The sequence below is a fragment of the Aulonocara stuartgranti genome (genome assembly GCF_965226115.1).
Source record: "Aulonocara stuartgranti genome assembly, chromosome: 4".
Lineage (NCBI taxonomy): Eukaryota > Metazoa > Chordata > Actinopteri > Cichliformes > Cichlidae > Aulonocara > Aulonocara stuartgranti.
Window position 1 is genome coordinate 28104737 of NC_138942.1, and position 15403 is coordinate 28120139.

Below are 15403 nucleotides of genomic sequence, written 5' to 3' on the forward strand. Positions count from 1 at the left end.
GTTATGATGTCATAGATTTCCAATGTGGAAAAAACAAACAAAAATGGGTCGGGGTTAGGGTTGGGGGTTTGAATGTGGTTGTGGATAGGGTTATGGGGTTAGGGTTTGGTGTGATGATATTTCTGGGATGCCTGAACCGCCTGCAAGTTAGGGGTTGGACGGATTGATCCAAATGCCGATAGTATCGATACCAACACCGATATTGGTATTAGATTGATATCATCACAACATGATCGATGCTTTAGCTTATTTGTCTCCTCTAATTTCAGAAGGAGACATGTCTGTGCAAACACCGCTCCTCTCCTGCTGGCACACTTTGCGCTGCCCTCTCCTCCCTGCTCTGCTTTTTTTAGTTGTGGTGCAGTCACATGACTCGGCGGTACTGAGCAGCAACATGTAGGCTCAGAATTTGCACATTTGCCCTTTGTTTTGAAAAATAAACCTCATCTCATAAATCATGGCGCACTGCTCTCCTGTACATAAGCTGTCTTTATGAGTAAAAATCATCGGTAATGGTATCGGCAACACCGGCGCCATTTATTTGTTATCTGATCAATATCAAAATCTGCAGTATAGCACACCACTGCTGCCAGCCCTCTCGAGCCACCCAGGAAAGCAGCTGGCACTAAGAGACACACCCTTTATTTTCCCCTAAAGATATTCACAAATCAACCCCCTTTTCAGACAAGTGTCTCCCAAATGCATGAGAGCGATCACCCTGCACAGCACTTCACACTCCAATAGCATGAATATCATTATCTCACAAACAGGGTGTGTACGTGTGAACAAATACCAAGCGGATGCAGGTTAGTGGACGCCAGTGCAGCTGCTGCTCTCTGTGCACAGCGTGGACTCCCTGAAGACAACAACGTGCCAGCACTGCATGTCATTAACATACAGGATGCTTCTACAGCCACTAAAAGGCAACATGTGATGAAGGAAGGCAACGAGACCCTCATTAACGCGCCATCATCACACAGCAGGCGTGTTCTTTTGTGTGTATCTGTCGCCCACAGAGCACGATAGTGATGATAGTGACAGTCATATCTCGTTGCAAGGATTCATATCCACTGTGGTTTTTGCTCTGGTCCTTTATTCAAAAAGGCCCTGGTCAACTATATTTGGCATGCAAATATAGTTGACCAGGTAGAAGCCATTTGCAAGGCTTCGCCCTGCAGCCTGCTTTCTCTTTGGGACTGTTTAATCAGCTCCAGGCTAAAATCTGATGATGTTAAGAGCAGGCTGGCCAGTTCCTCAGCCAGCCCTTGGCTGCATCTTTGAGTGAATAATTGATGCAGGTTCTGAGGATATTGGAAAGCTGTAGCAGCTCACCTCACTAAGAGGAGCATCTGCTTTGATCTTAGTCTATCACATGCTATCTACTTCCCATCTTCACTGTGTGGTTTTGATTTAGCTGAAACAGCCGCCCGCTTCCTCTATTTATTTCATGCTGAGTTGCAAGGTAGTTTGTGATTATGGCAGACTCAAAGTTTTAAGTACTCTACTCAGCGTAATTTAGCTTTTATAAGGATGATGTTTTATCCCCCCGCTCTTGTCCACCAAAGTGCCTGTGTTTTGGCTTCCTGTTACTTCCTTATTGCTTCGTATTGCATAGATTTCCTGTGACTGGTTGGCAGTTGGCTTCAGACAAGAGCCTGCTCTCTCCCTCTAGTGGTGCCAGACTACCACAACACAGCACAAGTTCATCAGACTGCAGTGCAAGTGTTTATTTTTTAAACTTTGCAGCTGCTAAGTTTCAGACATTTTGAAAAGAAAATATTGTGTTATTTGTTTTCATTCACATAAATTGTCCAATTTATTTAGGATTAGTCCAAGAGATGTCATCAGTGCTGACCGAGCCACGACATTTTTTATATTCTTTTTTATTTTGCGTTCAGAAGACACCATCTTCACAAAAAAGAAAGTAAAAACCTGTACAAATTCCTCAGACTGGCAATCTTGCACTTTCTCAAAATTAGGTAAAAAATAATTAAGACAGCATGAAAAAAAGCAGCCAAATAAACACAGTGCACAGCTGTTCCCATTAAATCAAAACAGACTTAAAGAGCTTTTCTACAAGTGTCAGGAGAACACTAACAAACATGTTGCATTTATAGTGCATTGTTCCACTGTGATATACAACTCCTATGTGGCACATTATATCACTATTCTAAGTTGTGCATCGGTCTTTAATTAAGAGGAAATAAATACGTCTGCAGAAATGCCATTTAAAAAAAACCCTCTTTATAATTGTAAACAATATCAAAGAAAACAAATAAGTTTACATTAAAAATAATACAAATGCCAGATATCTGTTGCATTTCAAAAACCCCTTGTTACTGTTGTTCTGATCCAGTTTTTGTGCACTGAAAGCCGTTCATATCACCCTATGCAGCATACTGCATCTTCACCACTACTTCAAGTTTATATAGGTACTTCAAGAGATGTCCTTATCCATTCATGAATAAAATAATGGAGCCATTTCCCACATAGCTTCAACAGACAGAGTCTAAGTGAACCATTATTTAAAATAGAGACACAACTATGCTGCTTACAATCCAAACTAGCATACAAAGACAAAAAGTATTAGCTATATATTTCAAGAAATATTAGAAAGGAAGATTTTTGGACTGGCATTTGACTTTTGGAGATTTTCCCTGTAATATTGTTATACTGTACAGCTGTGTAATTAGGAAAGAAATGAGGGGGGAAAGAGTAAAAATGAACAAGAACAGTTAAAACCAAAGTCTTGTGACTGTAACGTAGCTATAAAAGCTACTAGCCAAAACTGCCTTAGTTAAAGCAAATTTAGCCAACTTCTTCTCATTTACAAGAAAATGAAAATTCAGTTTTGATATTCAGGCATCTTAGTAACTGAACTATACAAAAATAAGTCAATACTGTAATGGGGAGGGGTGAGAAAACATTACCCGCTAAACAAATGCTGCTAAAACAAAATTAGCCTAGCTTAGCAGAGTAGCAGTAAACAGAACCAGAGCAATTCCTGTGAGATCACATGGTTAAGCTACATTTAAATGAAACATTTGAATGTATTTTTAAACCATTAAAAGTCACTGGCTGAAAAGAACAAGAGAGGGAAGGGGAATCAAAAATTCATTTGGGTACTGAATAGTCTCCTTCATTTTTTTCCTTCATTTTTTTCTTAGTCTAACAGCTACAACAAATTTAAAGATTTTTTTAGTGCAGCCATTCTGACATTAAATATAAACATAAATGCAGGTATTAAGGGGGAAAAAAAATCACTGATGTCATTAGACAACGCCTACATTTACATATTTCATTGCTAAAAGGCTGCTGTGAAAAAGGTCTACTACCAATTAACATAAAAAGGCATAAAATTATTTATCATCTTCAGTAGTTACTGTGTGTTTGTAAGGCAGCACATTAACCTCACATGTTCTAGCAAAGCACACCCTGCCTTGCAGTGCATTAGCACAGACCTACACCTGCCACCTTATAGCGAAAACGGCTCATACATATTGATGACTAGCCGGTTGGCCGTAGGGCTTGTCCTTCCTCACACGGCTATCATCTCCTTCCAGTCACAGGAGGACGTGAACAATGGAGATGAGGAGCAAGCAAACTGAACTGGAGTGAAAGAATGGCCTTGACTGTTAGCCAAAGCACATGTACTGCAGTTAATGATCAATCTTTTTTTTTTCCAGTTTGCCTGACTTCACCCTTATGCCTAAATTCCACAAGACATACATATATTTACATAATCAAGACGTATGAAAATCCTTTTGCCTAAGTAGCCATGCGAACAATAAAATGATCATGAAAACCCTGTAAATGGTTGGTCATTCAAGCGAAAATGCATCCTAATTTGACCCGACAGACCCGGTGTCCAGCCTTTGTTTACCGACATTATGCTTCTAGCCATCAAAGCCTGACCAACCTGACAAGTCAGAAAGACAATAAATTATTCATACAGTACAGTACAAAAGCTGAAGCAGGTAATTGGGCCTTTAAGTGTTCAGTGCAATCTACCGTTCCATCACAAATTAAAATGCAAAATTCAAACAGGGTCAGCAGGGGACAAAGTAGTCCAAGGTCACTCAGTTCTGCTTCAAGACATTAATCGTCCCTCTTTGCTGGGTGTCTGGAAAAAGGAGTGGAATAGCAGTCAGCTACTGGAGTGGAAATATGGTGCTTTAAAGATGGAGGGAAAGAAAGACTCCCATGTCCTTCAATGTACACACTGCTTACTCCCTCTGTGCTTCTACTAGGTCACTGTCCTCACCACTCACAGCAGCAGAGGAAGGAGCATGATGAGGCTTCGGGTGCACGGAACTTGCCAGAACTGGGCGTGTCCGTGCACTGTGCAATGAATGCATGTAGATCTGTGATGTGTGCCTGCTCCTGTGTTTGGGCCTGCAAGAAGACAAAAAAGCTGCAAATTTTCAAACTGCTATTGTCACTTACTAAATAAAGTCCCCGTATTTATCGGTAAAAATAAATCAATACATAACTGCACAAGTATCCTGCATTAATGTCGGATCACATTTACCAGTATTAACCAATAAGTATGATCATTATCTTGATTTAGCAGATTGGCACTGGGAAATTGGCAAAGTAGAGGAGACGTTGATGGGAAAAAATTTTGTTTTTAGATTTTAGCATTTCTGTAACCCAATTCATATGATTAGAAAAAGCACTCAAACCACCACCCAACAGTATAATAAAGAAACAAAGCAGCAACTGTACCATGATGGTGTCATAAGCTCCGGTGATGAGTGCGATGAAGAGTGACAGCACCATGTAGATGAAGAGGGAGATGAAGGTGTAAAGGTAGATCTGGCTGAAGGTCCACACCAGCGTGCTGCTGTGCTCCATCTCAGCGAATGTTACAAACATGTCGTCTCCATTGATCAGAGAAAACAGGCACTCTGACACCATGGACAGGGAGCGAAACTGGATACATGGAGTCCAAGTTAGCACAATCATTTAAAAAAGAAAGTTTTGCAGTCTTTCAGTGTTTTTATTTATCTTTTTGGCACGGACTACAAAATTGACTTCTAGAGAATGTTTCTGTGTGAAAGGCAAATATCAATTAATTTCACATTCATTGAATTAGGTAATGTACGGTATTTTTGATGCACATATTAGCATATTTATTTTTTTATTGAGTCATTTAATTATTTCATTTTATTCATTTTGTTTTTAATTTCAGGAAAGCTGGCCCTCCATATATTTCCACCAGAATTGATTACATTATTTTGCTTGCATGCAAAAAGCAATATCCTAACAAAATGCTGCCTGATTCATATTTAATAACTATCAATTTTCTCTTCCCATTAATTATACATAGCTAAAAAATGACATGCTGGGAGGCAGTTTATCATAATTAGGATGCTCTGACATGCAATTCTGCTCTGAGTGACTCACGCCTGCTCACTCCTCCTTAGAGACACAGCTGTGTGTCCGTGCATTACCTTTGCATGGTAGGGCCCCAGCACTATCCAGCCACAGAAGCAATATCCCAAATAAATGGCGGCCGCACAGCAGCAGAAGCGGATGACATTGGGAAAAGCAGCTCTTAGAGTCACAATCAGGATCTGTGGGAGAAAGAGACCAAATTAACGAACTGTAAATACATTTTAAAATATTATATAAAAAAAAATTGTGTTAAATAATATTTTCCATATTTGTGTGTGTGTGCTTGACATACATTGTATTTCTGAAAGAAGCTGAGGTAGCGGATGACTCCCACCCACACCAGCAGAGTGGATGTTCCCAGCAAGATCCCACAAACATCATATGATGACAGATTCTGCATCACAAGGAAGACATCATTACTTATCATAACTTACTGAAAACTGGGAATTTTACATCTCAGTAGGTGAATAAAAAAAGAAGCTTCTTTTACAGTGTGCACAAAGCTGCACACCCTCTCACATCTTGTTACCTTGGACTCTATCCCAATTTTGATGAAGCTGCCGATGATGGTGAACGTGTCACTGACGATGAGCAGAATGTACCAGCCGTTGATGAACTCCATCCTGTCTCCCCAGCTCACGCTGCGGCCCAGTTTGTGATTGAAAAACTGCACGTACTCCTGGGTAAGGAGATGGGAGATGATCAATGGGGCTTTAAATGTGATACACACAACCGGAAAACTGGGAGACCGTGAAAGGCATTTAACTACTTCTCTTTGCCTGCGTGACTTATCATTATGAAATTATATGTGTTGAATATATGGCATCAGGGGGCAACAGTGTTTGTATTGCAGGATGTAAGTTTTGCTGTGATCTCATTAGCGCCACGGCCTCCAGGCAAGCGCTTAGAAAAATGACAATCCAGCAGAGCGAGCAGTGCAGACCAGCCTCATCTTTCACGGTGGCAAGCAAAAATCGGAACTTCTGTAATCACATTTCACGCATGATGACTAACTTGATACACTGCACCCTTGAGAAATGTAATGATAAAGATTTGAAAGCTCATTTGCGGCTCGATATTTTTTTTTCTGAGGTTTTCATTTTGCACGATTTGCTGTTCAGAACAATTCATCTCATCCTGGGTCTCTTTGCAGCACTTCAGTTCATCCACTGAAACTTTTTTGCTTCCACCTTTAAGCCAACTTTCTTCTGATTGGCTGCCTGTGAAAAACAGAAGATCTTAACAGCAGGTGGGCGGGGCTTATGTGCTCACAGGTAGTGCTGTGTACCTGAGATGGCCATATTAGGGACATCTGCTCTTGGCAATATTTTTTAAGTGTCCTCATTTGGTTGTTAATATGACACCATAAGAAACTACAGTTCCCCAAATGACACTTAAGGCTGACTGTAAAAGGGGTTCACTTCCACAGACACTGTGAAAGATGTGTTTCACCCACTGGTTTTAGACTCCGATTTGAGGCTTTAATGTAACCAATGCGATTGTATTTGGATAATAATAATAATAATAATGGATTGGATTTATATAGCGCTTTTCAAGGCACCCAAAGCGCTTTACAATACCACTATTCATTCACTCTCACATTCACACACTGGTGGAGGCAAGCTACAGTTGTAGCCACAGCTGCCCTGGGGCAGACTGACAGAAGCGAGGCTGCCATATCGTGCCATCGGCCCCTCTGGCCAACACCAGGGCAGAGGGGCCTGAGAGGGAGAAGTGCTAAGTTATCCATAAAGTGTACGAGTGCAATGCAGACTCTTAATTAGTACCTCAACAAAAGTTGCAACTTCAAGCAGTCAGTCCACTTGGGGTCCCATTTTGAAAGACATCAGAGGAGAAGTGAAACTTTTTACAGCCTCCTTTTGGTCTCTGTAGCATATTTTCCTCCTAAATTTGGAAATATCTCACCCATTTCCATTACTGTGCTAAAGTCTTGAGTCACCCCTCTTTTTTTTGGTTTATATTTTGTGAGTAAAATAGGTGCAAAACTTTATTGAAACATGTGCAAACATACATGGAAATAGAGTAGATAAGCCAATGGTATGACCATGTATGACCAGGTATGCTACACTAGCAGCGTGTTTGGGATCTTTGTCATACTGAACAATGAAGCTGTTGCCAATCAGATGCTTTAACAATGGCGGATCAAAATATGATGATGATGTCACTTTTCTATGTTCGTAATTTCATCGGTTTTTGACGAGATATCCAACATCACTGGCTGACATGCAGCCCAAACCAGGGCAGAGCCTCCACCATGCTTTACAGTTGTAGAGACTCATTGTTGTACCTCTCTCCTGACCTCCTTTGTACATACTGATGAGCATTTGAACCAAAATTTTCAAATTTGGATAAAAGACCTGATGCATCTCTCAGGTACTGTGGAAGGTCTGTGCTGGAATTTTTTCATACTTCGTAACCTCCTAGGACCTGGCGTCCACATATGCGGATATCACATTTTGGGTTGTCTAGACCAAAGTATTAAATTTTGCTCTACAACGGCCTGATATCCACTTACGAGTACACTATTCAATTCAATTCAATTCAATTTTATTTATATAGCGTCAAATCACAACAAAAGTCGCCTCAAGGCGCTTCATAGATACAGAGAAAAACCCAACAATCATATGACCCCCTATGAGCAAGCACTTTGGCAACAGTGGGAAGGAAAAACTCCCTTTTAACAGGAAGAAACCTCCGGCAGAACCAGGCTCAGGGAGGGGCGGCCATCTGCTGCGACCGGTTGGGGTGAGAGAAGGAAGACAGGATAAAAGACACTGCCACTGTTCTATCAAAATCTAAAGCAAATGTCCTCTTATGTGAATCTCATTTTTCTCAGAAACAAAAATCAGGTAAAAAACAAAAACAACCCCCCCCCGGTAATTCTTTGTTTTTACATTCATCAGGTTCCAATCAGCCCAAATAGCAAAGAGAAACTGAAAATACATGCCATGAAAGAGTTCAGGTCTTAGGAGGTTAAGACACGATTTTCAGATACTGTTGAGCTGCTGTAGACAGGTTTTTAGGCCTGATACTTCCCTTTTTGTCTTCCACTTGTCCAGTTTCCTCAGTGTTTTAAGTGACTGCACAGCATGCCAAGATAGGGAACGTTTTCCACTAATAGATCTCCGGGAATCACCTTGTTGATATAAAAATATGGTTTTGTGTTCATCACAAAACTGTGATATTTTTCATAGACTCAGCTAAAGAAATTGGAACAAACAGTTTTTTGGTGTGCAGAGACAACACCTGCTCATCCCTTGAGTTAGGTGACTTTCTCATAGGTCAGTATTTCTTAACAAAGAAAAAAAAATACTCTTAAAATGGTCAGGTACAAGGACGGAACTAAAAAGAAGTGAAAAATCAGCGAATGTCCAAAGAAGAAAGAAATCCTTGAGAACTATCGTTCAAAACTACTAGTCTGTCTTCTTGAAAGCAAAATATAAATAAAAATAGACTTTTGCTGTAAGAGACAAGACTCAGTACTGTAAATTGTATTAAGACTTAATGTATGCATTATTAAAAAAGCTAGACAGTCTGGCAGGAAGGTTCTTTTGACCAGGCTTCACTTCCTTTTTTGTGTTCATGGTGGTCGTGCATTACTGTGCGGTTACATACACAAACAGCCTGTCCTTATCTGAGCTCCACTTTTGTAGGTCATTGAACACTATTTAACAGGTATTTGTGTGTGTGCAAAGGGCCCATGCAGTCTATGGATGCATCTTGGTATCCAAGCTAGCTAATGTTGACTGATAACCTATCACTCTGTTCTCCTGTCCAAGTAAGATTATATGTTCTCACGCCCAAAAGAGGCAAACATTGAGACAGCCAAAATGCCAAACCCAAGGCTTCAAAAAGGCAATGTCAGTCGTGCTATGTGCAATATCCATTTCAAAATATACATTTCATAGGCTAACATCACAAAAACAAAAAAATACAGAAATTGTTGGCCAGTTTTCTTACATGCTGCAGGAGGATGCCTCTGAGGATGGAGCGTCCACACAGCAGCAAGGACAGCACGCAGACGATGGCCACCAGCACATCAAAGAACTCCTGCGCATAATTCTCGGCTGAAAAAAGAGGACAGAAATAAAAGGGATCAAAGGCAATTAAAATAAATGAAGCGGCAGGTAAATAAATATCACCCCTAACCACCAGTCACTCACCACGTCCAGTCACATTAGGGTCTTTACACTCCTTAATGGAGGCACGGTTCTGAAGACTGATCGTAACTTTACCGCTGTGCGCCCTGTTATCCATCACAATCTGACGACAAAAGCATGAACCACGTAACAATTAGCATGTAAAAAACAACATTTTTAGTTTTTCTATTCTGTGGGATGTTGACTGAATTTGAGATCATAGAGGGGCTCACTGTGATAGCAAAGGTGTAGCAGTCCGGGATTTCATTATTTATAATGGTCTGAATGTTGATGGCCTTCAGCTGGAAGTCAATGGTGACATTGATCAGCCTGGGGAGGAAAGAGACATGCTGAGGATTCAATGTGCAGAATTCACATTGCAAAGAAAAGCAATACCTCTTTAATACCAAAACACACAAACATAACAGTCTCTAACTTGTAAAACAGGAGAGTGAAATTCTTGTAGTCACTGTTTCCTGGAGCAGCGCTGTACGTCAGTGGGTCCAGTCCAATACAATCTGGAAAAAGGAAAATCAGAAATGGCAAAAGAGGAACTAAGTCATACATGATTTTTTCCATATCACATGAATGCCACACCACGGTTTATTTTTACCACTACATTTATCATGCATTAGCCATAGCCATCTGCCAAATCAGCAGATGTGCGCAAATAACCCCTTTCCCAGGACCGGACACAGTATTTTTGCTACTAAAGTGGAAAAAAAAAAGGTCTGTGTTTTTCATTACAGGACTCAAGTCTTTAAAAGTAGGGCACAGTTGCAGGGCACTGGAGCAATAACACAGTGACTCACTGACACTATTGGTTCCTTAAGGGAAATACTGGCACTTGAAGAATGTGCAGACAGACGTGTAACAAACAAGTAGACTTTAAAACATAAAGAAAAACAAAATCAAAAGAAGGATTATCCTACCTGTGACAACATGTGGGTCGATGTCAAACGTGTCATTGACGGGGTCAATGGTGCCCCTCCTAAAGTACCTCTGACAGAGGGAGAGCGCGCTTCCGTTAACGCCGACACCCGGCACATAAGCGTACTGTCCCAGTGAGATCTGAGATAGAGCCAAGTACTGAAGAGGGAAAGAGAAGCCGAGAGGTGGAATTAAGCTCGAGAAAACATCCGTCTCCTTTATGCGATGTTAAACTTTTCACGTTCAGAAAGTAACAATGAAGCTCTCACTAAAAAGAACGCTGTTCAGTCAGGATGGCAACACGATAGCGGCATCTCTTTCCAGAAATATGTCTCAATTACTAGAGGTGGAAATCACCAGACACCCCAAGATTTGATATAATTCCGATAAAATATTATTGCATTTTTATCACATTTATTAACTTTGTGTTATGTGCTTGGTATGGAATAAGATATGTTACGATTTATCACCAAGTTGAACTTTGTCAATATCTTTTTTTACAGAATACAATGAAGTTATTTTACTTTAATTTGAGATTACAAGCACTGTCACTAAAACCTGCATTAATGTTGCCATAAGATTCAATCTGCAATTGCATGCAAAGTGTTTCTGGTAATACACCAAATAACTGTGATAAATTCTCTGAAATCGCATCTGTTGCTGTCTACATAAACAGAAATTCACATTTAACAGGAATGTATATTTAACTGCGCTCAGTAATGTTCCTGTTCTACAGGAATATAACCACAATACAACCAGCTGCCAACCAGTTGAGTCAAGCCCACTTAAGTTGTTTTCATTGACAAAGAGTCATTCAGACTGATGGCAACATGTTGGCAACATTTCTGCTTTTATAAATTAGACAGCAGTTATTTGCAAACTTCCAATGATCTCTCTGAGAGTGACTGCAGTCAGTCCAAGTAAGACTGAAACTGTTTGCAGAAAGGTTGCCTCCTGTTGGGCGACCTGTGCAATCAGTTGCAGAATGTGAAAAAAATCTATACAATCACCAGGCAGCCGCTGCTTTTTTTATGGATGCAAGGAGGTTGCTTTCCTATTTGTGGTCATGTGACTGAGCCATTAGCTTGCTCTTAATTAGGAGGTAGCTTTAACAAGCTGAGTGTGTTCAGTGTTGGATGGTTTTTCAGTTGAGCCCATTTAATGTAAGTTTGCTTGGCTAACAACATCTCAGGATGGTGGCGCATGAGATGAGCCTTCTCGCTCGTAGACTATTTTAATGTATTTAATAAAATCTCAATATTTGGTGTTCCTGTAGTGATCAATGTCAAAAATATTGGGATACTCTATTGGACTGACTTCCCCCCACCCACATCTGTTACTGTGCATAACCTACAGCAGCAACTTTTTCCATCTAACTACTACATCCACTTCTTCATTGTCTGCAAATGCAGACAAACAGACGTCATTTGCAGTCTGTGTTTCTGCGCTTATTCACACACTCAATTCTAAGCTAAGCTAGTAAACATTGTAAACAATACAACTGCTAAAGATAATAGCTCAGCTAGCTTTGCAGTAGTCCTGTTTTCCCCTCAAGCCTCTGATTGACCTTTGTTTTGTTGGGTTTTTGTGTGGAGTGGAAATCTGCAGTCAGTGTTACAACAGTATATTAGGGTCCATTGTAAGTAATAATACCATGAAAAAACACTTATTAATATCAAGCATATCTAATGTATGCATGGCTTAAAAAAATCATTAAAAAAATCATATTAAACAAAATTCTGGTCATAATAATAAATCAAGAGATCTCAAAATGTCTCTTAAAATGGTTATTAGCAGGCTACCTGCTCTATGGTAAAGTTGATGTGGCTGTACATCTCCATCTGTGTGTGGACAGCGTGGGGATTCTTGTCCTTGTAGCCCTTCAGGAAAAGGTGCTTGAATGCCGCTGTGTTTTCCTCTTGAAACGTCACAACCATCTGGTTACTCAGTCCAAACATCACCAACTAATAGACAGAGCCAGAGAGCACAGGCACAAGACAAATGAGCTGAAACACTCGGGCAAATGCAGAGAAGCAGTCGCTGCACAGTTAGAATAAAACACAGGACATGATCGGGTATTTGCATTCTGAGCCTACAGAGTATTCATGTTAAATCAAAGGGCTGTATCCACCTGCACAGTCACAATGATGATTTTCAGCAGCTGCAGGCCAAGTTTGAAAGGCTTGCGCCCCTTTGCATGATACTTGTCACAAGGGCTCATGAAGAAATACTTGAGTTTCCTCCTCAGGGCCTCCTCCTCTCCTTCTTCCTCCTGCTGGAGGAGCTTGGAGCCCACCAGGGTAGGAGGGCGGGAGCTGCCACTTCCAAGAAGATCCTGGGAGCCATAGCCTGATACGGAGGAGAGCAGCTTGTCCTTCTCTGTTAATAAAATCATTCATTTTGGAAAGAAGCTCAGCATTAAAGAGGTACTCAAGACATTATACATTGCTGGGTTACTAACAAGTGACAATTTGAATTAACCCCTTTTATCCTGGAAAAGTGGTTGGAGAGTGTCTTTAATTCTGTTACTTAGCAGTGTTAGCTGGTCTCCCTGCCTGTATGTGGTGCAATTTCACAGCTTAGTATAACCAAGCTAACGCTGGCGGATAACTTTCATGTTTAAATGTGTAAATGCTCAAAAATGATCCAAGCATGATCCAAGATTACCACTTGTAGCTCCTGAAAAACAAAAATCCAGTATCTTAATGATTATATTACATAAAATCATTAAATAAAAAAGAGTTTACAACAGATAAAAGCCCAGGTTCTGAAAAGCATGTTTATTTATACAATGAATCCTTCTTTGGTTCTTCATAATGAATTACTGTGGCATGGAGGCGATCAGCTTTTGACACTGCTGACGTGTCACTGCAGCTCAGGTTGCTTTGATAGTTGCCTTCAGCTCGTCTGTGTTTGGGGTCAAGTGTTTCTCATCTCCGTCTAAACAGTACCTCACAGATTCTGTGCGGCCTTCAGATCAGGTGAATTGGTTTGCTAATTAAGCACGTGTCTAAATGCCATTTGGTAGTAGTTTTGGACCCACTGGCACCCTGCTAGAAAAGGAAATTGGCATCTCCATAAAGCTTGGCAGTCAGAAGCATGAAGTGCTCCACTCCAGCAGATGACATGGCACCCCAAGTCACCACAGACTGTGGAAATGTCACACTAGACTTCAAACACCTTGGGTTCTGTGCCCCAGGTAAGCTCTTCTGACATTATCTCTGGTTCAGGAGCGGTCTGACATCAGGAACGTGACACTCGCAGCTCCGTTCTCTGCCAAGTCCTTGAATTGACTTTTCTCAAGGTTGCAGTCACCCCTGTTGCTTGTGGACATTTTATTTTCCTTCCTCAACTTTTATCAACATGCATTCTGTGAACAGCAAAAATAGCTGTCTGTGGCTCATCCTGCTGGCATAGAGGGAAGCCTGTCAAGTCAGCAGTCTTCTCCTGATTGCAACTGCATGTTCTCAACTAGACTGACAGACAGGCAGTATTTATACTGTATCTGAATGGCAATTCCCCCAAAGTCGAAATAAGATAAAAAAAAAAAAAAATTCGAATTATCCTGCTGGGTCTCTTAATAGAATTTTATAAATTGCTTGACTGTAGAAAGATTTTTATGTGATTATCATCAAAACAAACATGGCTGAACTGTCCATGCTATTCGATGACGTCATCTTGGGCTCGCTAACTGTGATGATTTTAAGAACCACCGGTTGTAGATGTCAAGGCGGAAACCTTTAAAGCGTTTATTTTCAAAACAATAAAAAAAAAAAATAAAACTTTAAATGTCCAAAATCGGCGGAATGATCCTTTGAGCCTCGAGTCACCTGTGAATAAATACACGGAGCGGACGTGTTTCTTTCATTGTTCGATATCACACCTTAGCAAATTTTCACAGATGGACCCGCCTCTTTAAAAATAAATAAATAAACAAATACATGAAAAATAAAATAACGTAATATGATGCTAGCAAATAAATGCGTACCAATCCGTGGTATAAAGAGTGATACAGGTGAAGAGAGATAATAAAAGAGAGGACTGAATGTTGCCAAACCTGTGGCGCTGTCTTGGATGCAGGTGTAACTAGAAGATGCCATGGTGATGCGTTCACGTTCGCACAGGAGCAGGGTACATCACACTCATAAAAAGCGAGTAGAGAGCAGACGCGGGGTCATATTATTTGTTTACATCGTAAAATAAAAGACGATTGCTGTCGCAGTCTGCGGATGAAACATAGGTAAACACATCGCCGCTTCCTTATGACCACGTGACTCCATCATGTGACTAATGCCTAGCCTGTAAGCTATTGCTGCTGGGAAGACTAAAGACGCAAACGCCAAAAAATTCAGGGCAAATGTTGAGCTAATGTTCCGGTTATTACTCTTTTTTTTTTTTTTAATGTTTTATGACAGTTTTATTAATTAAGACTTAGGATAAAATAATTATTGTTTATTGAAGAGAACTTACGTTTGCGCAAGTAGTTAATAAGTTAAGTCATGGTGAAGGGAAAGGGTTTTTTCGCTTTTTGAGAAATACTGGTCTCATAAAGAGGATCTGAGGATTCAGGAGTGAAGCAAGATTAAAAGCCAGGAGATGGCAGTAATGCAACATTTTTGGATGCAAGCTGCCGTTAAACATGAAAGAAGAAGAATAAGAAGGCCTCAGAGGTTATCTAAGAGCATATTGGGAGCAACAACACCATGAAGCCCAAAGAACACACCAGACAGGTCAGGGATAACGTTATTGAGAAATTCAAAGCAGGCTTAGGCTACAAAAAGATTTCCCAAGCCTTGATCATCCCACGGAGCACTGTTCAAGCGATCATTCAGAAATGGAAGGAGTATGGCACAACTGAAAACCTACCAAGACAAGGCCGTCCACCTAAACTCACAGGCCGAACAAGGAGAGCG

At 40.6% G+C, this 15403-nt stretch overlaps 1 protein-coding gene across 1 annotated transcript; it reads right to left on the reverse strand.

Moving 5' to 3' along the window:
* Positions 1–1865: 1865 nt before the first annotated feature.
* mcoln1b (mucolipin TRP cation channel 1b) lies at positions 1866–14755 on the reverse strand. Its single transcript, XM_082529176.1, has 13 exons — positions 14548–14755; positions 12622–12869; positions 12293–12454; positions 10493–10649; positions 9997–10078; positions 9794–9890; positions 9585–9684; positions 9382–9488; positions 5930–6079; positions 5693–5794; positions 5457–5579; positions 4729–4935; positions 1866–4395 (listed from the first exon to the last, which is right to left on the reverse strand). The coding sequence occupies exons 1-13, from the start codon at positions 14588–14590 to the stop codon at positions 4261–4263; spliced, it is 1713 nt and encodes a 570-aa protein (XP_082385302.1). The 5' UTR covers positions 14591–14755; the 3' UTR covers positions 1866–4260.
* Between the last annotated feature and the right edge of the window lie 648 nt (positions 14756–15403).

Excerpts from the sequence above, each read along its gene's own strand:
- mcoln1b (XM_082529176.1), bottom strand. The coding sequence starts at position 14,590 with ATGGCATCTTCTAGTTACACCTGCATCCAAGACAGCGCCACAG. Across the intron at positions 6,080-9,381 it reads GAGGCATCCTCCTGCAGCAT|GAGTACGTGCAGTTTTTCAA; the intron begins GTAAGAAAACTG and ends CTCCTTACCCAG. Across the intron at positions 4,396-4,728 it reads GAGCTTATGACACCATCATG|GCCCAAACACAGGAGCAGGC; the intron begins GTACAGTTGCTG and ends GTCTTCTTGCAG.